Source organism: Poeciliopsis prolifica, unplaced genomic scaffold (assembly GCF_027474105.1).
Source record: "Poeciliopsis prolifica strain line A6 unplaced genomic scaffold, Auburn_PproV2 SCAFFOLD048, whole genome shotgun sequence".
In the NCBI taxonomy this organism is placed as follows: domain Eukaryota; kingdom Metazoa; phylum Chordata; class Actinopteri; order Cyprinodontiformes; family Poeciliidae; genus Poeciliopsis; species Poeciliopsis prolifica.
Genome location: NW_026562423.1, coordinates 2,115,033 through 2,141,588, shown reverse-complemented (window position 1 = coordinate 2,141,588; position 26,556 = coordinate 2,115,033). Strand labels below are relative to the sequence as shown.

General features: G+C 41.9%; 1 protein-coding gene across 17 annotated transcripts in view; it reads right to left on the bottom strand.

Annotated features, from left to right (window-relative positions):
- The window catches only part of cacna1g (calcium channel, voltage-dependent, T type, alpha 1G subunit), a 237,074-nt gene that overhangs the window by 63,012 nt on the left and 147,506 nt on the right, over positions 1-26,556 (bottom strand). For 13 of the 17 annotated variants that reach the window (XM_055057671.1, XM_055057672.1, XM_055057661.1 and 10 more), the window contains 6 exons: positions 14,208-14,359; positions 13,892-14,077; positions 11,390-11,504; positions 10,885-11,040; positions 6,254-6,319; positions 407-500 (listed from right to left, as the gene is read on the bottom strand). In XM_055057671.1, the coding sequence (XP_054913646.1) occupies positions 407-500; positions 6,254-6,319; positions 10,885-11,040; positions 11,390-11,504; positions 13,892-14,077; positions 14,208-14,359 (769 nt within the window). The remainder of the gene's footprint in view (positions 1-406; positions 501-6,253; positions 6,320-10,884; positions 11,041-11,389; positions 11,505-13,891; positions 14,078-14,207; positions 14,360-26,556) is intronic. The other 4 variants (XM_055057673.1, XM_055057667.1, XM_055057665.1 and 1 more) reach the window with 1 other exon arrangement.

Here is a 26,556-nt window from a genome sequence, read left to right as displayed (position 1 = left end):
GGAGAGTAATGAAACTTTAAAATGCAAATTTTTTCTTGAGAAATTTTTGGATGGTAATAGAAGTGGGTCTTCCAGCCAGGTACGCAGCTTTATAGGAGCCTGGAGAGACAGACGGGAAGTTGGAAGTGGCACTGCTTACTGCAGTGTTTCCATTTGCTTTCCAGGGTGCTGCCTGAGCAGCAATAAGAGTCGATGGGAACCGGAACAGAGCTGCTGTTCTGGTTTGAAGACGACCATAGAGGCAGCAGGAGAGGGATATTTGAGTTACACCTCGAGGAAACAGGTTGTCCAAATAAAACTTTAGCACACACGTAGTGCAAGATGTTTTTCACATCAGACGGCTCACATCGGTCCTCTGTGGGATTTTATGTACAGTCAGTATATGTTACAGACGATCATGGCTTACCCGTTGAAGGCGATAAGTCCTTTTTGCTGCCATTGACATCTTCCATACTTCGTGCAACAGAATCAATCTCTGATCCGGTTTTAGAAGCATCCCCCTTGTGAAATAAATGAGCAAAGAAGATATTACAAAGTGGAACTTGGTGTTTTGTCAGACCAAACACAGAAGAAGGGTTATCATCACCACAAAGTGGAATGGAATAAAAAACATCCGGCAGATTAAGGTTTGCTCACTAAAGATATTATATCTTTAAGTCTATCTGTTTATAAATTATACCTAAATCAATTCAAGCATTTGTAATACAGCAACTACTACAGCAACATGTTCTCTAAGTATTTGTTCCAGCTCTGGGTTGGATGACGAACGCGGCGCTCAGAACCCGTTAAGGTCACCGGGGCCTCGCAGACGGCTCGCGATTCCCTGAGGTCTGTTTTGTCTGCAGCTGTGCAACAAATTGACAGGAATGTCATGAGTGAAACAGGAAGTGAGATACAGCATCAAAGTAAGACGTGTGAAACTTCAGAGGCAGAGGGGGAATTCAACTCAAATATTTTACTTACAAAAAGTGGCAAGAGCTCCGAAGTACAGAGAAAAAAAAACAAAAGTGACAGAGCGTTCTTGTTTGAGTTGCTTTGAGTTTATTGGTGTGATTCTGGTACATACTGTTGGACTGCTGTGTCATGCATAAATCTGGTCAGAGCGTGAAAAACTGGACACAAGTGTTGTGGTTTGGGTTGAGTTATGGTGTCTGTTACAAAGTCCAGCTACGTAAAGTCCTGCTGTGCAAGAAAACTGAAAACATGGAGCAGACACCCTGACATAACGACAGAGGATTCTGAATTTCCTTTATTCAACACTAAAAACTGAGAGTGTTTGAGTAAGGAGAAGCTTTTGGTCTATTATTACACAAAGCAAGCTGGCTGCTCTTCAAAGCACTACTCTTTAAATTATCCTCCCATCAGCAGAACCGTTTAGGGATGAATCTCCCACCTCTGTAGCTGCTGAAAGTATTCTCTGCTTGTGATTTAACTCGTCCTTCCTCACTCTGAGTCTTTTCCCCCATGCTTCTCTCCTCTGGTCACCTCTTCCACGGACGGATTTCCTCCCTCAAATCAGTGGAAATGAAAACAACTAGATATGTCTCTTGTATTTGTTCCACTTTGCTGGCGCCGGCAGATATTATTAAAGCAGGAGAGGGTGCCACGGTGGTCGGCGTATTAATGAAAAGCCGGCCCAGTGAGTCAGACCTCTGTGGCAGCAAAGAGAATGAACAGTAGGTAGAAAAGCCTCCGGACCAAACCGCCACGCATTACCTCCTGAACTGACAAATTACTTCCTTGATACTTCCCACGAGCCGAGAAGAAAAAGAGCGTATGAATATTGCGCGTTCCAGGCTCTCTGTTCTGGTGATCGCATTTGCATTTTCTTCCCAGCGATTAATGCCACCGCTTCGTAAAACCCCCATCTGATTTGCTTGACCTGGGAAGATTGGGGCCAGAGCAGGTCGTGGGGTGGAGGGGAGGTGGGTGATGTAGCAAGAGTGGATGGTAATGTACTGGTGGGCCAATCAACTCAAGGGCCACTTGGACCCTTTTATGGTCTCTGTAATCATGCATTTACATATTTTAGAGGATTCCTTGCTGTTTCGAAATGTGGGCTCACAGCAGGTCATATCAAGCACCTGAAGATATCTTGGAGTCACAGCTGCGTTGGCTTACAGGTGGTCGAGCTGAAGTTGGAGAAGACATTTTCAGACGTTTCTTCATTGACAGACATGTATTTTAGGTGTTTTCGCTCCATTATGTTTGAAACTTATTGCCACAGATATCCCCTATCTGCGGCAATTTCTAGTTCTGTGCTTCTAACTAAAATACAGCTCTGGAATATGGAACAACGCCTTCGTCTACAGCCCTAAAGTTTAGAATGATTGAAAGGTGTATTCAGACAAAAAGTAACCTATGACTATAAAGTCAGTAAAAACGGTTTTTCAGTCTGCTCATTATTTCACTTCATCCCAACATAAAAGATGCATGCTGGTAAATATTGGGATCTATTGATTGTTTTCCAATCCTGCGGCTTTCTAATGCGGACAGATGAAAAGATACAAGTTAAACCCGAGTCAGGAGATGAGCTCGCCTAGTTTCATGACTGAGAAAATCGTACACAGTGTTAGATAAGCCCTTTAAACCCAAGTGCCTCATCCACAGCGTAACATTCAGTTTACTGTCTGCTAACCAAACTGAAGCAGCAGCTCACTTTTGTTATTCTTCAGCTTGTTTATGTAAAAAAAAAAAAAATGTCTTATTATGTGAAAAGCCTTCCAGGCAGGCATGATCTATTATTTAGTCGTCAAACACCAATTATTGAAGTCCCATCTGGTATTTAGTTTGGAAGATTAATTTCAGCAGAAATAGAGTCAGTGGCAAAACCAGGGTATGAATTTTTCATTCTGGAGTGAAATGCTTTACTCGCCCTGCATTCGAAGTTTTAGCAGAAAAGATCAGATGTAGACATTGATATGTGGGGGGAAATCCGAGGCTGAGTTTGCCCATATTTCCTTGTTTACACTCTGCCACCCCCAATTTAGGCTCGCACCATGCCAGGAGGAGATGGGAGCGCTTGCCGGTGGGCCCTTCGATAACTGAGAGAGGATGCGAACGGGAGGATCTCAATTACATTTCTTCAAAAAGAAAAAAAACAAACAGGAGCCAGAGAGCGGCTGTTGATAACAGAAAGCGAAGTAATTGTTTCCGTGTGCGTGCATGTGAGCATGCCCACTAAAAGTGCCATCTGTGGACGCAAACATTTAGATTAATTAAAGATTGGATTTAAGTTTGAACAAACTCTTTATACTGAAATAAAATACTCCACATTGCACAAGAGTGTGATCGTCACACTCCCGTCCAAATCAAATGGACCACTGTCACATATAATTTTATTCAAATCGCTTTCTGAAATATTTGCAAAAATTTGCAATACTCCTCATGTAACCTGGCTTCGATAAATGACTAGTTTGTGAGTACATACAATACACAAAGAACACATTTCTAAGCAAAACGCGAAACATAATCTCTAATGACTTCTAGGGCTGAAACAACTAATCGGATTAATACATTTTTGAAATAATCAACTAATTTAGTAATGAATAAATCATTATTTTTGCATTGAAGATAAAAAATAAAACTCCTTCTTTGTCTGTAAATATTTTCTACCCAGACATCCTGAAGTAGTTTTTGCTTAACCTGATTGAAATTCAGTAAAGAAAAATCCTTTTGCTAAGCAATTATTAATAGTCAATAGGTGAGACCTACATTGCACATGCTTGCTTTGATACAAATGATTAAGTGTACACTAATCATGTATTTCATTAGGCACAGTGAAATAAAAAAGCACAACAGCAACTTGTTTGCTTTCTTACTTAAAAAGTAACTGGATTATGTGTATCTGCATTTTTGCTAATTTCTTTCAAATATTGTGGAAAAAATATAAAAAATATGGACAAGGTAAATTGTTTTTGAACAATTTGTGTTGTCAGAATAATCGATTACTAACATACTCGCTAGTTGCAACCCTAATGACAGTAGCCCTTGTTGAACAGCGCTCGGTGTTCACTCAAATCCTGCATAACAGGATCCTTCATTTTCATGACAAATGTGCAAAAAATGTGACTCGTGTGACTAAAGCATTTCCGCTGCAGTTTTGCATGATACATGAATTTTGATACGGCTGAAAAAGCAACTTATCCTAGTGCAAAATTTATTTTCGTAATTCCAATTTACACAGTTAGTCAATGGAAATGCTGTAACATCAGATTGGACCTCACGTAGCAGAGAAATCTTAAAGAACAAGTGGAAAATCCTAAAGTTATGGTCTCATTTCTGGGCAGCTCTGGGAAAGTGGATTTATGAGCTGTCTTCATCCCACACCATACTTCGTACTCTCCTTCGCTACAAACAGGAGTTTGAAACGAAATTTTTTGCACAGAATTTGAACAAAGATGACAATCGGAAGAAAGCGTTGCTTGGGGTTGAGCGGTCAACATGAGGCTTGATATGGAGTCTGCTTACAATGGAGAACAAAGCCAGACACACAGCAAGTGTTGGAGACTTGGTCATCTCTTCTGAGTGCAGGTGAACTCAGAACTTCAATTAGCCTCAGCAGCAGTAAGGGAGCCATGCAGGGGACAGGTTAGAGGACTGGCAGATGATGGGAAACATGCTCCGACAGCCTGATGGGAGATTTGCCTCCTGCGTGTGGAAAGATGGCCGACTGGAAATTGCTTCTGCGCTCTGTCACCGCTGTTATATTTATGTCAATCACATGGCAGCAGCAGCTCAGTGCCTTTCAGAATCGAGACATGGTAAACATGATTTTTAACCTCGAGAGGAGGATCTATTGTGAGTTGAACACATCAGGTTTATGGACAATGGTCCAAAGAAAGAGCAAATATCCAGAATCTGAATGTGTGAATGGAAACATCTCCATGTCAAGAGTCAGAGTGGTTTTAGATGACCGAAAGTGCGACTGACCTCTGGTTTGCAGATGGGCTATGAAACTCTGGTCAGATGAATCTGGAGTCCAGATGACATTTATAATACAGTCTTGGGTGTGAACACCTAATCTGAGAGTCGTTTTGGCCAAGCTTGTAACAACTTAAAAACTCAAAAATACATCAGTAATCTAGTTTGGATGACTTAGGAGAGAGACTATGAAATCCCAACTGTCTGTGTACAGAGTGCAAGGGCCTCCCAGAATGCACTCTGTACACCCAAGTATGTGGGAACCCAAGATACATCATGGGATTCGACTCTGTTTTGTTGAAAACCTTCTCACTGTAAGAGATATTTATGTCTGGAATTTCCTTTTCTAAGAAGTAAACTGGTTAAATATATTGTTTTAAGTGAAAACCTTGTCACACTGAAGTATTTGGTAACACACAGACAACAGAGAATATAGGGAGTATAACTTGAGACATCATCCAATAGGACTAAGTGTAAGCCTTGACTTGCTTTTGCTTAACTTGGTACATAAAGGAGAAAACGAACAGCAGACTCTCCGGAGTGTTCGTTTTAAAATGAAACATTAAATTTTGAGATTCAGATCAAGAACCTTTGGTCCAAAAAGAGAATTGACCTGCAAATCGGTCAACCTCTGCTTCAAAACTCTGACTTTAAATGAGAAATGATCAATAATGTTTGTCCCCATATCCTCACTGGTGTTATTAGTGCTAATTAGACTCTGCGTCTGGGACCGAAACCCTTCTGGGGAATCACGGCGTTTTGCCATCTTCTCAAAGAGCCAATTATTTGCTCATCTTTTCTACTGATTTATACACCCAAGAGAGAGCAGCGTCCATTCCAACGCCTTGGAAAAACTCCCATTCAGTACTCTATTGGATTGGACTGGCAGGGACCAAGATTTTCAAAACTTTTTGAAAAAATAAAAAAAATTAAAATCCAAACTAAATCTTGCACTGGTCAATATCACAGAGAACAAGTTAGAAAGGTTTTGCTTTCCAATAAGGCTAAGCGGTCCCCTAAAGGCACTCGTGGCTTAGAGCTGCATGTTAATATCTACATTAATGTCTGCTAAATATTAACCTGTCACATTAACAATGCAAAATGGCCTCCGCGATGTTATTCATCATTCTGTCACTCACGGGAAGAAACCGGCAGTTGAGAGGTCTACGGCGTCGCCGCAATGCCGCCGTAGGGAATGATGAGGGGAGGAAAGGGTGAAGGGGGACGGGTGAGGGACTGAGGGAGGGTGGAGGGCGACTGGGCAGGATGGCTGGTTGATTAAATGGAGAGAGGGAAGGGAGGAGAGGCAGGGCTGCAGAGCTGTACATACCCCTGAGTCTACAGGCAGTTGAATTAGGCTCAGCTGGGCATGCAAGTCCTCCCGCTTGGAAATTTCCTTTTAGCGGAAGTGGCCGGAGAGAAGACGAAGAAGAAGAAGAAGAAGGGGAGAGGAGGCACGGAGGAGAGGAGCGGAGCCACAGCAGTGGACGAGAGCAGAGGGGAGAACAATAAAGATGATTCAACATGTTGGAAAATGTTGACTTCATCCTGCTGGAGAACAAAACCAAGTAGACGGCCGGGGCCATTAATCCACTTGTGGAAGCATGAGAAGTGAGGGCAGCATAGAAACAGCACGGCCGTGTCGTACTCCAGATTTAACCTGTGTGATTTTCTTCACGAATGTGGAGGCTTTTAAGACAAGAAATCTAATTTAATGTTGTGCGTATAGGAACAGCACCTTTTTCCACTTATGGAGATAAAAATTTATCCTTTATTATGGTGCTCTAATCTCACACTGGAAAGTTTTTGGGAAAAACACTGGTGGAACGATTGTTGGTACCCTAACGTAACCAAATCCCTTAGAAAAAAAGTAACTAAAGCATTTTTTGGGGTACCTTATTGTAACCCAGTGTTAAAAACACAAGTGAAAGTTAATTATGTTAATTTGACGTCTTTCCAAGATTGTAAAGTATAAATAGATTTTGTGTTTTGTTTTGCTTAGAAAAATATATCAAAAGGTGCTAAAAATCTCTAAAAAACTGTGAAATAGGCCTTTAGTGATTGTTTCGCTGTTGGATTGGGCAACCAATGGCTGGCGTGGTCTGATATTGCATCAGCCAATGGGGTTGATTGTCCCGTTGTGATTCTGCGTCAGACGCTTGAGAACTCACAGCTGACCGCTGTTTTCTTTAAGAGCCTGAAAGAGCTTATAAAATCTGGACAAACGTTTCTTTTGAGACCGGACATCAAATTAACATCATTAACTTTCACTTGTGTTTTTAACACTGGGTTACATTATACTTGTTTAGGTTGACGTCATTTCCTCGGTACTTCTAATTAGGAATCTACAGAAGCCCATTCATTTTATCAACTGGCCACAAAACTGGACCAGGACCGAGATTTTGTTGGCGACAGCATACAATCAAGATGGCGGGAAAGGTAATAAAGAAAAAGAAAGAAAATGAATTTAAAAACTGTCAGAACTGTAAGGAGTGGAAGCTTGAGGTTACAAATTACAAAGTAGCAACCATTGAAGTCCATCTATACGGCAGCCGGTTGTTTGGGGTTGATGTCGGCAGAAAGCAATCTTTTCTATCAGATGCAATCTCTCATAAGATTGAGCTTTTTGCCTTTTCGTGGCGAAAACGATGAATGAACGTGTGGGAAAGGACCTCGTACCTTATGTTACTTACAGTGATGGATCTGAGATGCTGTGAGCCTGATTCTTTCCCGGACGCTATTTTTAGTGAGCGTTGCATAATCAAGTCTTTCAAATACCAGCAGGGTTTGATTATATATCTGCCAAATTACACCAATAAAATGTAAGGTAAAAAATGAAATTAAAGTTTGGGGTGTGCAAACGTAAAAAATGAGCCAAAATGGCCGCCTCCCTACACAGTTTGGGACAGACCTTTTTTCTTGATTTGAGGGGGTCTATATACATACCAAATTTGAGATCTCTACAATATATGGTTTGGTCTATCTCAGTTCAGGGGGCGCTTATAGAGCTAATTGGTCCCGGTCCACTTTTGATGCTATTAACCCTCGCACAGACTTTAATGATGGTGTCATTTGGACCCCAAATGCCACGTGCGCTTTTCTGATTTTGTGTATGTCGTTTCGTGAACTGACGGTCTGACGTCCTGCCACCTGCTTCTCTGCTGTCCAACCGTCACTCCTCCTGAGCTTCACGCTAAGGCCAGGGGAGGGTTAAAAACCTTTAATTTGATCTGGGGAACAATTTTGGGTGACTTTTCTGAAATGTCTAAACTCCTCAAATTTGAGTTTTTTGGGGGGAAAAGAGAAATTAATCATATAATTATGATCAGCCTTTATGTTGCTTTCACTGCTCAGGTCTAAAAAGAGGAGAATTTATAGTTTTTAAAAATATTTCTGGCCATATCACAGTATGGTGAATTTTTTACATTTTATTTATGCTATCTTACCATAAGAATCTTATACCAGCATAACCTAGTGAAATGTTTCAGGAGATTCTGTCCTATTAACCAAAGGGGATTGTTCAAAGTAACAAAAGCCTGAGTACCAATAACTGTGCCACCAGTTATTCCACTCATATGGATTTTTTTTTTCTTTTTCATTTGTCCTTTTTGTTTATCTACATTGAGCATGTAGATCAGAAAGGTACATTTGTTCAAAGCTGAATGGTATTCAACTATAGTGCCATAATAAAAGATGAATATTGTCTGGTTTGTCAAAATCTTATCTAAAGATGTATTAATTTGCACTTAACGTGGATACTGCAAGAATATGCCTGGTTCTGAAATGATTAAACGTTCTCTTGGTTTAATTTTAATTAAAATCAGCAAAAAGACATCAGTCAGCAAGCTTGCACTCATTGCATTGGATACTGTACAGTCACATGGACACGCTGCTAGAGCCTGAAACAGAAAGATACTGAAGACAAAAATGGTAGGTAAAACGAGCTTGTAAAAAAAAAAAGATGTAGGTTGGAGGCTCGTTGCGCCATATAGAGCAGGGAAGAAAAAGATGGGTCTAATGAGTAGAAGAAGCAAAATGAAGATTAAAAGTAATAACTTTACAGCGTGCGGCGGTGAGTGCGTGTCTTGGCACCACAGTGGAGCACATCGCCTGGCCACGGCCCACGTCATTCAAGCTACCCGTTCCCTAGCAACCCTGACGCAAGGAAAGTTTGGCTGACTAAAAATAAACTTAGTGTTTGCAGAAAAGGATGTTAAGATGAAAAAAAAAAGAAGTAAGAGAGAGTTAAGTTAACAGCTCTTCTCTGAGGGAAGTATGGAGATTCTCACACTTAGATGTTTGAAGGTGTCTGTGCTTTTTTTTTTAAATCTTTTATTTAAGTTCTACCATAAAACTCAAACATATTTTATTCACATTTGTAAGCTGCAATAAAGTCCAAATGGAATCTAATACTTTGAAAAATCAACAATAGAAGGCAATGAAATATCACAGTTAGGGGAAGTTTTTGCTAGCTGGCCCAGCAGACGGCTACACATTTATCCACTTGGCTAGCTAACTAGCACTTGTGCCAAAATAATGCTTGTACTCACTTATCTGGTGTTTTTCTTTTCCGAAGAAACAAACGAAAAAGAAAACTGTCAACTGAGTTCTGCCTTTTGCTATTTATCAACAACTCCACAGTTAGCTTACTGATAACTGCGCTACTGAGAAAACTCAGTACTCTACACTGTTCCAGCTATAATTGTAAAACAAATACATTTTACTCGGAAAAAAAAAGAAAAAAAAAGTATTCGGACAAAGCTCAAAGCTTTTTACAAAAACACTTAAATATCCTTGACGGACCACAAGGTGGCGGTAACGTCAACAATAACGGTGCATCAGAATTCAGAGAAAGAGCGGGGCTAAAGCTAGCTTTAGCATTTTGTAGCTCAGGCTTTCTTTAAAGAACTTCACATGAATAAATGTGTGTAGATATTCTGTTCTTCATAAATGGCACATACAAATGACAAATATGTGAATATCTCACCATATGGTATTACCATAATCTAAAACCTGTTTAGCAACAAATTAAATAGCATAGGTTTTCAGCTGAGAGCTATCAAACATATCTGTTTCAAAAGGTATTTTATTAATATAACTGGAAACATTTTACTGTAATATTAAACACACTTCTTCAGACTAAGCAAAAAAAGAGCTGCAGAGTCAGTGTGAAATCGGAATACTGAGTCATTCATTTTCTATTCTTACTCTTTATAACCCAATAGCTGAAAGTACCAAAGCAGAGGTGTTGCCATAACCTATTGAAGAGAGGAAACGGCAAAAAGGCCTCTGAATGAATTTTCTTTCTTTTTTTTTTAAAGGTAGTTCCTTCCCACAGCTGTCTTATTTGATTGCATCAAACTTTACTCAGACATCTTTTTCTCCTCTCTTTTCACTCTTTTAAGTCTTCCTCACAAGGAAAGCACCATGCTCCATAATACAGCATACTTATTTGTCTGGCATTTAAAATGATTTATGAAAGAGAGGCTAAAGTTTACTGATGACAAATAAATAAATACATTGAACATAAAACCATGAAAGCTTTATGTAAAAGTGCGGATTTGGGCGCTGTGGGATGTCATCTGGTCAACATAGTTCTCTCATGACGTGTTGCAACTTCATGGCATTGGAAAACAAGCAGAACAATAACGAGGATTAATGAGTGGGAGGCGACCAGACTGACAAAATAACAGACATGAAGCAAAAAATAAATAAAAAACATTGATCTTATATCCAACTGCAAAGAGTGCAAGAATGTCTCATCTGTTTGCAGCTATAAACACTTCGGTTACCACCGACTTGTGCCAAAATATTCATCTCGAACGCAGGTTTTTCCGGGAAAAGTAAAGAACTTGGAGCCGAGCTGGGTTATTCTGACCTGAACGCTGTTAGCGGCGAGCATAAAGTTTCCTTCGCATTCTTTCTAGGCTCGGTAATTTAAACCGCACATGCAGTTTTTACCTCAGTCTGGAAGCCTTCAACCAGGATGGCCACCAGCAAGTTGAAGAGGACGTAGTTCCCAAAGGTCATGAGGGCGATGAAGTAAAGCGCCGCTACTGGAGACGTGGAGGCCATGCCGTTGTACAGCACCTTGTTCCAGTCCTCCTGGGTCAGGATCTGCACATGGAAGGAGAAGTGGATTCTACATTGAATCGTGAAGGCGGTGAACTATGGCTAAATGACCGACTTATGTCAAGAACATGAACAATGTCTAAACCCTGTGCATTCAGACATCACCTTTTTGGTGAAAACTGTCAGACTTGTTCTAAAGCTGAACCATAGGTACAAACTGAACTCCTCAGTTTTGAGCCGCCTAGAAAGTATTTGTTCCAACATTTTTAGCTTCAGTTTGAGCTCATTCTGCTGCACATCTGCCTCTCTTTATGGGGTTAAAACAGTCATTTCAGTTATGGTGCACTTCAAAATATACACGCCCCGACTCAACCGCATGGGAAAACGGCCTCACCTGGAACACGGTCACTATGGCCCAAAGGAGGGAGTCGAAGTTTTTTCTGTCCGGCAGCGTGTCTCCGTCCCTCTCAGAGCCAAACTTGCAGCCAAACAAATGCATCCCCAGGATGCTGAGGAGGAAAACGGGACCAACACAAACAGGAAGACAGAGGACAAATATTTACATCAGACGCCAGCAGTAGATTCGGGACAAATAAACGGAGGGATTTCACTGGCTGAAAATGATCTCCGGCTTGTCCTTTCAGCATAAGAATCCTGGACGTTTTTGTTTATCCTGTTTGCAATTTTGTGAAAAAGAAAAAAAAAAGTGACCTGAATGTTAGATTTCAAAACTTTAATTAGAATTCTCCAATATAGTTGAATGGCCCCTGAGTTCCTGGGTCTCTGTGACAGACTGGAGGTCTGGAGACAAAATGAGACTGCAGCTCCTGGTTGAGTTCAGCACCATGGACAGCGTGACTGTCCATGAAGCATCAGTACTGCTGCCCCACAGGACGCCGGGACAGTCTTACAAATGTATTTCATTTGTAAAAGTTGTGTTCAGAAACTGCGAGTCAATACTTTTTTGATGCAATTAGAGCAGGAAGAGGTTTTAGGTGAAGCTCAGTCAGATTGGACAGAAATTAAAAGATTCTCAGTGGAATTTATGTTTGGACTTTGATTAGGCCAGGACTCTGGAACTTGAGGCAAATGGCTCTTTGAACCTTCCACTCTATCTGTATTTTTAGTACAAATGTGCGCAAATCCGCCCCCCCCACAACTTTGCAGTTGAATAAAAAGATAAAAAAGGCAACTAAAATCACATGTGAATATGTGTGTTCACGCGACAGGTCATTAAAAAAATCATTATTCTCTGACTACTTCCTGTCGAGTTCTTCTCTTACATTCATTTTTGGCAGTTCATCAGAAAAAGTCTCAATAAAACCATTAGGAATTGTGGTTCAAACTCAACAAAAAGCGGTCAAAATAAGTTAGCTTGAATATTCCCCACATGCACATTCAGACTAGAAGGTCTTGGTCGTATATCGTCTATATGCCGCAACATACACCAGGTGCCCGCGTGGATTGGCCACCGGAAAAACATGGCGGCGAAACCAAAGCTGCAGAGAACAGAAAGGCTACACGCTACATCAGACAAGTAATTGTGGGTGTTATTATTATGACACAGCAGAGACTCCGCTGTGCAGTCTGCCTTTTATTGAGAAAGAACAGACAGCGGAGCTCAACTAGAGCCGAGGGATCAATGCAACGCTGCCTCCGCTGGCTCGGCCTGGCAGCTGCTCGTTCAAATGGAGGTCTGTTTACGTGCGCGTACACAAGAGCTGCTGGAGCGCCGTGTCTCCGTGTGAACGGCCGTGTTCTGGAGCGTGTCGCGTGCCGGCGTTCCGCAACATGTGGTTACAAAAGCCTTCGCAAAAAATATTGTAGTTCTGAGCCAAACACATAAAAATCCTCAAAGTGTAAAACATAATACGTCACAGAATCCATCTGCCTGTCGTTTGTTTTTTTTTCAGCAGGGAACTAATTTCTTTGTTGGCTAAGAATTATTTTTTTAAATGACAGGAAGTGCAGCTGGTTATAAAGGATGCAGACAAAAATGGAAGATTAGACACTTTTACTTTCCAACAAAGATCCTCATTCACTATTCTGCGTTCCTACGACTTATGAAATATAAAATATTTAAATGCAGAGAAAAACTAACAGAACAACACTTCTTATGGTGTCTCTTTTGAAACCAAATGTCTGATGATTCTAAAAATGTGTCTACTTGGAAATTTTTTCCATACAAATTATTGAAAACACTCAAAGGAAAATGCAGCTTAGGAAGTTGAAATACCTAGAGTAGTTGAAAATGTTACTTGACATCCTATTGGGTGATGTTTTCAAAGGAGCCAATCCAGAAGCGCCATTTATTTTCCTTCTTGCTGATTAGCTGTAGCCCCAGGAGCAAAGATAGGGGACATTTTAGATATTTGCTAAATATTAAGACATATTTCATCTATGGACTATTAAAATAAGCAGCTGGTAGCATCTTAGCAAATTTTAGTTATTCTCAGGCAGATGTGGTCCTTAACCCTCATAAGTACTTGGGTCTTTGGCATATTTTGTTCATCTTCTTTTGTTCATCTTCTACAATCCCAAACAAAGTTGAAGATAAAGTCGTAGTAATGATTCTTAAAGTTCTAGCAGCACAGACATCCTGTATTCTTTCTAATGTCAAGAAAAAGTTTTGCTGGTTAATGTCGAATGGAAGAAACAGATTCAAGTAATTCAAGTTACTAATGAAGGTGTTTGTCTTTTTTTTTGTGTCTACAACCTTCGAGTGCAAAGAGACTCCACTTTAAATCCCGACAGGGCAGAAAATGACGAGTGACAACTAAATCAGAGAAGATGACTTTGGTGTGTTTCTCCATTGCCATTTAATATCGCCGGGATGTCGCGGTGGAATTACAAAGCAGCTATTGTGGCGGCTGTCAATCAAGCGACCTCACCCTACCTGAAGATGAAGATGAAGAGCATGAGCAGCATGCAGAAGGTGGCCACGTTGTCCATGGTCTTCATCAGCACCACCAGCTGCCTCTGCAGGGCCGGCATGAAGCGCACCAGCTTCAGGACGCGCATCAGCCGGAAGGTTCTCAGCACGGACAGGCCGCCGCCCTGCTGGCCAACAATCTCCCAAACGCTGCGGGGCAAACACAAGGAACACCAGACACACGCTTACTTCTCTTGTAAGGACGAGGACCGATCCGTTCTGACCTCTCGATCATCGCCGGATGTCGCGCAGTTTGGCAACGAAGTGCCCAGTCCCATACCTGATCACCACTATGATGCCGTCAAAGATGTTGTAGGGGTTCTTGATGTAGCCGAACGGCCCGTACACCAGAACCTTCAGCAGCATCTCCAGGGAGAAGAGGCTGGTGAAGACGATGTTGCTAATCTCCAGGGCGTTGGTCAACTCCTCAGGCTGCACAGACAGAGGCAAGGCAAGCAGCTGTTTTGTGCATTCGAAAATATTTCACCTGAACTGAAGAGAACAGAACGACGTCGGACTAGAGCATTGCTGGGAAGCTTTTTTTTAATTCGTTTTTAAAATTGTAATGGATCAATTACAGATGAAGTTATGGTTGGAAGACGGACTGTATATACAATCTAGGATGTAAGCCGCATATCAGAGGGACACACGGAAATGGAGAGATGATTATTGTAGTTGGTATGGCAACAAGGACATGCAGAGACAGACAGAAAGAAAGGACTAAAGACTGGACAGAAGGGAAAATGAAGGAGAGGAGGACGGAAGAGAGAAATGAAAAATGCAAGAAAGGAATTATGACCTAAAAAAGGAGGGGAGGAACTGAGGAAAGCAGGAAAAAGGAAAGGAGAAGGAAAAAGGAGAAGGAAAAACACAAAGGAAGAAAATGGAAATACATAAAGGAAAGTAAAGAAAGGGAGGAGAAGAAGAAAGAGAGAGAGACTCCGGAAAGAAAGAAGGTAGGAAATAATTAACAGAAGATCGCTCAGTGATGGAAAATAAGATGAAAGATAAAACAAATGAAAGAATGGAAGAAACGATAACCCAATGACGGACAGGATGAGGAGACTAAGGAAGGCCAGAAGGTACATTTTTAAGAGAGGATTTATTGAAGAATATTTAGTAGTAGAAGAAAAAAGAACAGGGAAAGAAAGACTCTACATGTAGACAACAAAAACATTAGGAAACAACATGTTTACATTAATCTATAACATTTTCCACAGTCATACTTTCACCAAATTTCAAACTTTCCCACACCATGTAAGATTCCTGGTGAAACGACCAAAAAACATCAACACCTGCTGTGTCACACACATCCGCACGCGCACACACACACACACGGCAGCAACTTCGTACTTTTCAAACAGGACAGGTCCAGCCGGGTTTCCTTTCCCTGCATAAATACACCCGACCTTTTGTCGATCACAGCGCCGGCACAGCTCAGAGCTCACCGGAGATCTCAACTGCCACTCACATCTCCATCAAACAGACTTTGTGTATGATGGAGATGTGTGTGTGTGTGAGAGAGCGTTTGAGGCAAACAGGCAGCGAGAACAAGCAGACAGAGAGATACAGAACATAATCCCCGAGATAAAAGGCGCGGCACATCCAAATCCGACAAGCTATGGAAATCAGACTTCTGTGGCGAGTGTCTGTAATTATCGACGAGGAGAACAGAGCCGCCGGGAATGCCGCCCCGCGCCTGCGGACAGCGCGAGGTGGGCTTCACGCGGCCTTTCATCTGTGTGCAAATCAACTGTTTGCGCAACTGATACGCAGTGCACCGCACACACTGCACATGACCAGGCACAGGGGACAGAGACCCCCGATAAGGGGTCACACAGCCATCAAGAAATGTGCATGCGTGTACAGGTGTGAACATGACAGGGTGTCTGTGTATCTGAAATTAAGGCCTTAAAATGTCAAGTTCATTAGAAAACATTTTAAAAATTTTATTTGTTTATCATTGGTCTCACATTTTGTTGTGGCAGGACTATCTTATCTCTGACATTCTGAGTAGTTTATCATTCTCATGGGACTTTTCTGCCGGCAGAACTTTCAGTCCATCATAGACATCGATGCACTCTGTGACTCGAGGCAATTTATTAGCTGCTAGCATACCCTTGCTAGCTAGGTTTTAGCGTCTTTCATGGGTCAGTGTAAATTTACTGTCACTTTGTTGGACGAGGTTTATCTTTTGAACTGCTTGAGTAGCACACAAACATCTTCATTGTATGACTCCAGGCAGTTGATGCTACCGCTGGTTATCTGCTAGCATACCACTGGCTGCTAGCTTTTTGCATATGTCAAGGTGTTGGACAACATTCCTCTTTTGAGTTGAGTCGCTCAGTTCTCTGAGAGATTGCATCAACTCGAGGCAGTTGATGCAATCATGAACAAGTTGCTAACATGACCTTGCTAGTTAGCTTTTAAGGTCTATCCTGGCTAAGTGTAAATTTATCGTCACGTTTCTTAGAGGATGTTCATCTTCTGATCTGTTGAGTCACACACAGACGTCTTCATTGCTTTATGTGACTCAGACGGTTGAAGATAGCACTGCTAACATACCTTCGCTAGTTAGCTATTTGCATCTCTCCTGGCTAAGTGTAAAATTTAATGTCATTTTGTTAGATGATGTTCATCTTTCTGAGATGTTTTGAGTCGCATGCAGACATCTTCATTGATAAAACTTTATTGCATTCTCTGACTTGAGGCACTTGAGGCTACCGCTACTTAGCAGCTCACATATCCTTGCTTGCCAGCTTGTTAAAGTTTTACGTCGATCGTGGTTTAGAGTAAATTTGTTGGACAACGTTTGTCTGAGCTTCTGGATCACTCCTGCTGTCAACCCCGTCATACACAACGTCCATTGTTCGAAAACTAGCTTGGCGCTGACACTATTTAAAATATGCCATCTTGAACATTTCTTCCACGAAATGTATATTTCATTTATAATGGTTTAACACGGCTCTTAAAAGGCCTCACGTCTGAGTTGATGAAACTTGAAGAAACCCCGTTTTAAAGCAACGCTCACATTTCTATGAATAACTCCTCCATCCCCCGCGCTCAACTGGTAATGTAATGCAATGTAAACACCGCGTGTGCCATTGAATCCGGCATGGTGGGCTGCCACTAATCACAACACACCGTGACTGTTTAGGCGGGGATTACTCAACACTTGCGTTTGTACACACAGGGAGAGAGAGATACGGAGATTAACATCCAGTGCTAAATAACAGCTGCTCCTCAACCGCCGAGGCACCATTTTGTCTCCCAACGCACAAGCAGCGGAGTCGGTTGGCGACGATGACACACTGTCATTGCTGATTTCGGTCATTATTTAGCTCATACGGCTGGAAAACACTTAAATGAAAAATTCCAGTCTGGTTGAATAAAATTCCAGAGGGTTCGTTCACATCAGACCAAAATCACAGCGTGACATTGAGGAAGAAATGTGTCCAACTCTGACAAAGTGGTTCAGTTTGAGTTCACCACTTGTCCCTTATTTTTTATTCCTGAGTCATTTCATCTTTCTGTAGTTGGTTATAACTTTGCTTCACTCCCTATTCTGTGTTTGTTTGTGGTATGATTATGTTGTATATGTTTCAGCTAAAGCTAATATTTCTGGATCGTTGGATAAATGCAAATGTTTCTTTTGTTCATTCAAACAAAAGCTCCATTTCAAGGTTCATTTCTGGTAAATTATTTATTTTTCTATTTTACTTCCCTTTTTTTTTTTGTCCCTTTTCGATGCTGTTGCCTAATCAGCTATGTGGGAGGGGCCAGTCCAGGACTTCCTGCTTCAGGGGCTGGATGTTGATTGCAACTGATAATATTTTTATTGTCCATTTTTTTCTTTTTTTTTATTTCAACTAAACTTTTGAGCCGCTCCATAAATGGTTTACTTTGCCGACCTTTTAGTTATGTAAATTAGATTGTTTCTCTGTTTCGATCGGGTCGTTTGGTTGGTCCTGTCAAGAGTGAAAAAAAAAGTAAAACAATAAAATTCACTGTAAGAACCAGGAACTGGCGGCTGGTGCTGCTGTTTGCTCTTCTGTTTTTGACCGTATGACCTCACTACCTCACGGCAATACCAACAAAAATTAGCTTTTAGGATTTTTACAGCCAATTAGAATTCATTTTTTTGGGGGGTTATTTTATTTTTTGCTATCATTTGTCCCACTATCTGGTCATTTATTTTGCATATCCATTTGCTTCTTGTTGGTCTGTAATATTTGTTCCATATACACTAATTGGTGAATTCCATTTTTTCCCCAAAAAAATCCCTAACTATAACCACATGGCTTAACCAGCACTGGACAAGTCATTTATTTATTTATTTTTTTACTGAAAAATGCATCGTCGCTTATGTTAGCACCGTTTTTTTTCCTTCACCGGCCTAACAAAAAGCCCAAAGTTTGACTCACATTTAACAGGCTTAATAATGAGCCATTTACTCTTCGCAGTGCATGTGAAGCTTGACGGGTATCAAGGCGATCGGTTTCAACCTGAACAGGCAGTCACTGAGACTCTTCACGCTATAACAAAACCTCAGTTTTGCATCTCCGAAGGAGGGTCTGTGAAGTTCATCTGAGTTTGAACAAGAAAGTGCTGCTTGTTACTTTGGATGAAATCATCTCCTCCCCCCACAGGAGCTGTCGATGCGCAAGGCAGGAGAGGCGAACCTCTACGGAGTTTCAGCTCTTTTATTTTCCTTCCTCTTTCTGATGATTGTCCAGATAAAAACCTGATGAAATTCACTCAATTTTATGGCTGTGTGCAGATTTTCAAAAGGCAGGACACTTTTATGACGGTGCTGTGTTGAAGCAGCATCAAACACATCAGTGTTGCTCAAAAAGGTCTGCAGATTAGAGGCTAACAACGCCGAATAAACAACAAAAACAAACCAAAAAAAAACCAAAAAGCGGCCGACTCATTTGCCCACAGCGAACAACGAGCTTTCCTCCGTTTCATCCCGCCTCTCCATTGTCTGGGTTCACAGACGCAGACGGGCCCCTCTTTTCGTCTGATCCCGGCCGCCGCCTCATCATTCGCCGCTTCATCCTCTGCCGCTCTGATGAGCGCGAGCGCCCGGCACGTCCTTCATCTCCTGGCGAGGCACGCGTTGCGTCATCAAGGAAGGTTAATAGGGCAAACGGATGCGAGGGCCGCTCGGGTGTCCGTGTGTTCTCCCCAGATGAATGCCCTCACGTAAAAGTATGTCCACGCACACAAACAACCTCTGATGTTACATGAATAAACACAATTAGGGGGCCACACATGGGAGCTCACGCAGCTGAGATCTGCTCACCAGGAACGGTCCCAGTCGCAGAATAAGAGGTACGCTGTTTATGAGCTGAAACTCGGACGGCAGACATCTGGCCCTGACACCGAGCTTCAGGCCATTATTCTTCCCCGCCACTGTTTCTCCTTGGCTCGGGTGTGTTGGGGCATTCCTCATGCAGACGTTGGGCGAAGCTTGCCACGCCGTAAAACAACAACAAAAAAAAAAACAAGCCCCTCTCACACTCAAACACACACGAGACGTGGAAGAGAAGCGAAACTGAAAAGGCTCACAAACCCCCTGCACCCCCAGCCAGTCGCGCAGGACAAACGTTGTTAGCGACTAATAGCCGGGGAGGAGGCGTCTGCTGCTACCTGGAGGGAGATTAATGCCTCCACTGTGTGATTGTGCGAGTGATGAAGATGCTGTTGATTTTCTAATTGCTTCCATTGGTGGCTGTTTCCTGGCAAATGAGGCTCAGAGAGCATTAGCAGGTAAAGCGTGCTGGATGAGGGATAGCATAATCTGGTTAGCGCTGATGTAACGTCGCCAAATCTGATGCGATCTAATCTAATCGAGGATCTGGAACGGCAGCACTCTGCGTGTCCATATTTGTCTGCGTTTTGTTCAGGGCACGACCTCAGGCATGGGGCACACACACACACACGCACGCACACACACGCACACAGAGGTGATCACATTCTACTGCAATAACTTGCTGTTAATTTAGGGTGGATAAAACAGGTGACAGTTTACACTGGTTAAAAAACTGTCGAAGGTGAAGGAAGGACAATTTAACTGCATTTATGTTTTTGTAGTGCATATCCTGTAGAAAACTCGGGTGGAAAGAGACATCATTAGACACTGTGGAGTTCCACTAATGAGTTCCTTTTGCTTTTAAAGCTAAATATTTGAAGACTTTAGTTGTGAGGAGCGGGACTGTGATGTTTTCATGTAAGTCCATGAAATCTAAAAATTCAAAAATCTAATAAAAAAATAAAAAAATAAAAATATTCAAGCCGGAACCTTTGTTGCGCTTTTCTGGTATGCCGGTATATCTGATGCACAAGATGTATCTGCATACAAAGCAATGGATGGCGAGGCTCACTGGGGGCTTTGCTTCAAAATGATCAAATGGCATGCTGGAAAAACGTACTGTTGTGTTCCAACAGTACTAATAAGTTGTGCTAAAAGGACTAAGACTAAATTAGCATCTCTATGCTAAACATGTTGCAGTTGCACAAACATCCCCCATCGCTTGCTTCCTTAACGTCAGCATCCACAAACCACTTCTAAAAAACAATATTGTTTTCAGAGCAGTTTTATGGAAGATCAGGGGTTTTGTGAAACACTTGAAAACTGAACGGCTACTTGTGTTGTGGATGTATGTGATGCTGCTACATGTTTAGCACTGAGATGCTATTTTAGTCTGGAATAGCTTCTGTGATAAGCTACCTCGATTTAGCACAACTTGAACACAACAGCAGTCTTTTCCAGCGTCCCATCAGATCGTTTTAGGAAGCAAAAATTAATCACAGAGGACCAAGAGAGGAATATTTATTGTCTGTCATTGTTGTTTGAGGGAGAAGCTTGTGCATCAGATTTACAAGTATACTAGAAACACAACACAAAGGTTCTGGTTTGGGATTTTTGCAAGTAAAAAAAAACAAAACAAATGGGATTAATTGCATTTACATTTTTAACACGTCAAAATCCATGTAATTATTTTAACAAATTTAACAAATTAAAATGCCCTAGTTTAAATACAACTTACAATACAATATTATTTTATTGTATTTATTCTGTCTGTTTTTACATTCAATCCTTCTAAAATCCTCCCCCAAAAAAATCTAACAGGAGTAAAAACAATAACCGCTAAGGAACGGTTTCTTGACCTCAGAAGTGGGTTCAAAAAAAGAACTTTGTCTCCACAGGCAACGTGTAATTTGACATTTCATTGAAGCAGCAAATAACAGAATCCATTATTTGATCACATGATTGATTTTTCATTTTTGATTTCACGGCCTTCGGGGCTGGAAAAGCACTCGCTCTCTGGGGCCAGGATTAGGAGCCGTTGTTTTGCCTTCTCTTCATGTAAGTATTGCTGAACCAAGACTCTTTCTTAGCCCTGCCTTGGAGGGCAGCCAGCGTCTTCGGATTTTGAACTTCGCGTCGGCAGATGAAAAGCAAAACAAATAGTGTCTCTTGTTTAGGCAGCGAGGCAAGAGAACGGCTCGGTCGGCTGTCTCTCTTGGTTTGATGTGTGTCGATACGCAGAGAAAAATTCTCCGAATGTCAGCGACGTTTAACATTCTGTACAATAGTCAATGCATTTATATTCAGAATCCCCAAAACCTCTCAAGGATTTCCCTTATGTTAAACCGTTTATCACTCTTACATTTTCCCCCACGACTAAAAATAATAGACAAGCCTGTAATGCTGCTAAATATGCAACAAATGAGCGTTTCCCTGGTGACAAGATGAGGCAAAAACGGAGAACGGGCGCCGTGTTTCCGATGGTGAATCTCCATGGTTCTTACAAAGCCAGCCTGTCTGGCTGCTGCCAAATGAAAAGCAGCACGGGAAAACGGTTTCCTCTAGAGCTCTGGAATGAAAAGTGCTTGTTCACGTGGAAAAGTGCAGGTTCAGGATCTGTCTGAGTGAAGACGAGTCCAGCGTTGGTGTTTGGAGCCACATAAATGTGGTAAACCCACAGAGGGAATGAGAGAGAGGGCGAGAACAAAAAGAGGCGAAACTCAAAGTAAAGTCATCAGGACGGATTCCTGCTGCTAAGTAGAATGGTAAGAAGGTGGAGAGGATGTGGAAAGATGGCATTGAGCTCTAAATTTAGAGGTGCAAACATGTGGCATCTGTTTTTAAATGCTGTATGTGAAAACTGTGAAATATTTCGAATGAGACATAGAAATGAGCGCCACGTTAGATGCCTTGCCCAAGGACACGACGACTGAGACGGACGGAGCGGACGATCGAACTGGTATCCGTTGGTTACAGTACAAACCCCCTTCCCGACATGCCAATCACCCCATCAGTGCAAAATCCAACCATCCATTCCTGATGTAGAGGAACACCTTAAAAACCCACGCACGCCTTTGATTCTCAAATTTCAGACAAAAACAGGGTTCTTATTCAAAATGTTTCATTTGTGTAGATTGAAAATGCACCTCTGACTATTTACCTTCAACTCTAAAACGTTCTTTGTTGTTCAAACGCATTTTGTTCCTTTCACCCTTCAACTCTTCACCACCCTCGCCCCTGTGAAAGCGAACCCGCAAGATCAAACACGTTTAGCGCTCAAACAAACTCCATCGTGCCCCAGCGGTTCCTCACACTTAAGACGTTTAAAGACAAACACCTCTGCTCCGTCTTTTAAAGGGATTTGGTTTCAGGGTTCACACAGTCGGGAGAGCCGTCTGTGGGAAATGTAAACCGAGTGACCCGGAGTGCATTTGGACCACTTTGTGCTCGTGTAACAGCTCCATGTTTGATCAATATTGATGTCGGTTGCCGAAAAAGCTTTCTGTCATAACACCGAACAGGAAGCATGCGTTTCAGCACGGCCTCTCCGTCGACGCCTTCAGCTTTTCTCTGTTTTGGCCTCAGCGCCACTCCTCCAGGGTCAGAGTGGCTGTGAAGACAGAGAGCTTGGGGTCGGGGCTGGGGAGGGAGTCTCGAATGCGAAGTCAGAGAAAGAGGCCGGGTTTCCAAGTAAATAGACGGCGTCGCGTCACATTTTTGGCAGACACGCACCTTCCATCAGCTCCACCATAAATGGTAAAGCTCTTAAACAGCGTGGAGAGATAAAAAGCAGACGGCCTTCCCTTACTAGTGAAACCCATCCTTTGCGGAGAACAATGTGAGTGCCGGTTTGTTTGTGTGAGTGAAAGTTTTAAGACTGAAACACCAATAAGAGCAGAGGGCGGTAGTCTGGTCCATGTCAACAGAGTGGGATGTCAAAGTTGAGGTCTAGATATCTAGCAGAGGGAGTACCATGTGTTGATGTGCAACATCAGAAGTCAACCTGACTGGGATCAGCCCAGTTTGCTGCCGTGACCATCGTCACCGCAGGATTTAGGATTACCGCCTGAAGCGTTCCATCCTGTTTGACCCAATGAGGAGCAATTTCAGCTCAGAGACAAAATAGTTACGGAGGATTTCAATGTACCAATTTCCTCCAGACAGCATGGCGGACTGAACGCACTCATCTGTCAATTTCTTCTCACAGCATAAAGAGAACAAAATCAAAACAGTCAAGTTGAGACTCGTAAAACAAACAATGACGCATCTTGTAAAGACTATGATCCTGTTATAATTGAACAATGCATAAACTTTTCTTTTTTTCTTTTTCTTTTTTTCACTTCCCTTCATTGTTAAATATCAACTTTTACAACCAATCAGGGCCAGCAGCAGAGTCTTAACGTTGTCAATCAGCTTGTGTACTTGCCGCTAAATGTGCTATTGGCAGAGAAACAACGTACTGCTGCAGTATGGTGGCCATGCTAACTAGCTTTACCTTTCAGAACAGGCTACGTTGTACTGAAGTACAACATAGAGCAAGAGAGGACGGTGAGGAGAGATAAGCAGCGCCACAGACAGGGTGATTAACAGTACCAGGACCCGCCTCCTGCCTCTGATTGGTCATTTCTAGTTAGCTCTAGGAGAAGAAAGAGGAGCACAATTTTTTTCACAGATCCTCTGTCTCATAACATAATATCACTACAGTGTCAGTGTCAAAAAATATGTTAAAAAAAAAAAGTTTTTTGATAAAAGTCTCTCACTGCAGCTTTAAGTTCCTGGTGAAAAATGACACTTTTTTTTCCCTTGTGATTTGCACAGTAGTGCTCTATCGCCACCTCCTGGAGTGGAGCTTTCATACGAGTACAGAAAGCGGGTCCTTTGACTGCCATAATTTGTAATTTAGAACCCCATTAAGCAGCATGTAATTACGCTGAGCCGAGACATTTATTGTCCTTAACAAATAAATAGCGCTCAGAGTTTGATTCACTTTTCATGCGTACCACAGTCATGTACTGCACACTTAATCTGCGCATAAAATATGCATCAGGGTGGCTGTTGTGTCCTCATAAATTCTCCTTAAGACACAGCCAGAGCTCCGCAACCTCATTTTCTGCTGAGTGACACCCGGCGTGGGATTCATTTTATGCATCATGAAAGGACCTCTGCGTGAGAGTCTCATCCTCTTCAAGAACAGGGAGGGGCGGCTGGGAAACAGGTCAATGTAATCAATAAGAAATCATACTTTATTCAACTAGGGAGGTGTTTCTTAAAGGCACAGTGTCCCGTTGTTGTAAACTTTGACTTCCTCTCATATAGAAATGAGATGACGACCATTTGAACAGAATAGTAGTACACTTGATCATAGCATGATGAGCTTCATTCAGACTAGACAGGCAATGCAGGATGACTAGCTAAAATAAAATGTTATTTGTGCTAAAGCTGAAGTAACGATCCAAAGTGCTACATAAACATATTAACTGATGAAAGGTAAAGCTAAAGCACTGAATTCAACCATGTTGATTCTCCTCATGTGTCAATAGCTGCGTTTCCATTGACCATATAAATGCGCAATTTGACATTCCGAATATAAATTTGCCAAATGGAAATAGTCCACTTTTGAAAAAAAACTCTGTTTTCAATTAAACGTTTTGGCGAGCGGTTATCATAATAGTCATTGTTTCATTCTACAACCTTCTCCATTCAGTTTATTATCAGCAGTTGTTTTCTCCAAGTTTCTGCAGCTGGTGTTTTCATAACATGGAGGCACTCCAAATGCGGCAAATAAAAAGGGTGACCCTTAAAAACGTGACAACAGGGAAGAGTTAAACGTCGACCTCGTCCTCCCTCCGTGAGGAAAGAGTTCCAGAGACCTTTTACGCTCTTTGCAGGCTGATCGACATCCCATAAGACACGGAGATCAATCAGTGAAGCTTCCCTTTAAATATTTTAGCAACCTGTCTGGAACCGGAGGAATCAGTGTCAGCCACACACACAAAAAAAAAAAAAGTGTTGAAGAGGGACATAAAGAAGTTCTAGGATAACCTTGAAGCAAACGGCCAGAGGGTTGGTTCCTTTTCGGCAACTGGACAACCAATACGAGATGAAGATTATGAATATCCAACACAGGATTTGATCAAAGTACAATGTTTTTAAAAAGTATGCTAAGAAAAAAAAAAAGTAATCGCCATCAAGTCTGTGTCATAGGCTTCCTTGTCACCTGGTGTCAAACATTTGAAAACGGAAAGAGCTGAAACAAATGTGTCATCAGTCTTGATGACGTTTGGGAATGTCATTTTACGTTCCTGAAGATGATTAAGGCCTACTTGATACTTTTCCAGATTGGTATGTAGCCTACAGTATATATATATATATATGCCTGAGAAGAAGTGACATGAGGTTGTGATTTATCAAAATTACGTCATCAGAAAGTAATTATTGGTATCTCTCATCATTCACCGTGGTGCATTATTGATTGAGCTCCAAAACAGTCATTAATGAGCGCATGAGGAGCGCACGGAGGGAGGAAAAAAAGTTCAGTAGAATCGGTGGAAGAAAGGCAGAGGCACGAGAATAAAAACAAAACGCTGGAACCAAAGAGGAAAAAAAAAACAGAGCTAGAGGGCGAGTTTAAAAAAAAGTTAGGAGAAGAAAAAAAAAAGAAGAGAAGGTTGGAAGAACGCTGATGACTAAAACGCTATAAAACCTTCTCTCTCTCTCGCCGAGTTCGCTTTCCATCTGGATGCGTTTAGAAACACTGGGTCAAGGACCGAAAGTAACCCCGGGAAGCCTGGCCCGTCTCCAGGATCCCGCTACAACACGTGCAAACAATACAACAAACGCTTGTGTCACTGCGCTTACGTAACGTCACTCTGGATCACACGTTTCACGAGCAAAACAAGAGAATCAAAACACAACGAAACCTGCGCGTGGCAAAACCGCTTTGTGCTCGGAATGAAGTAAAATAACGCGGAGAACACGGAGCGCAACAGGCAGAACGGCTTTGCTGAAAGAGCAAAGTGAAGATCCTTGTCAGAGGGGGCAAAGACGATGGGTCTCGTTTGAGTTTTCCCTCAATAACTGCAGCAGGAGAGACTCTGGTCTGGCTGCGTTTGTCTGGAACTGATCAACTCAACGTTTTAAAACCACTGCTCTTACACAGTGGGTAATTGTTCTTCGGTGGAACAACTGTAAATGAACTTTCTCGCTCAAAACAATTTCTTAAGCTTCATTAGCTTTTTTGTTGTTGTTGTTTTTGCAACTTCGCTCTACTTATGTGGCTGTTCCACATCCAAATGCATCACCAGGGCTTTCA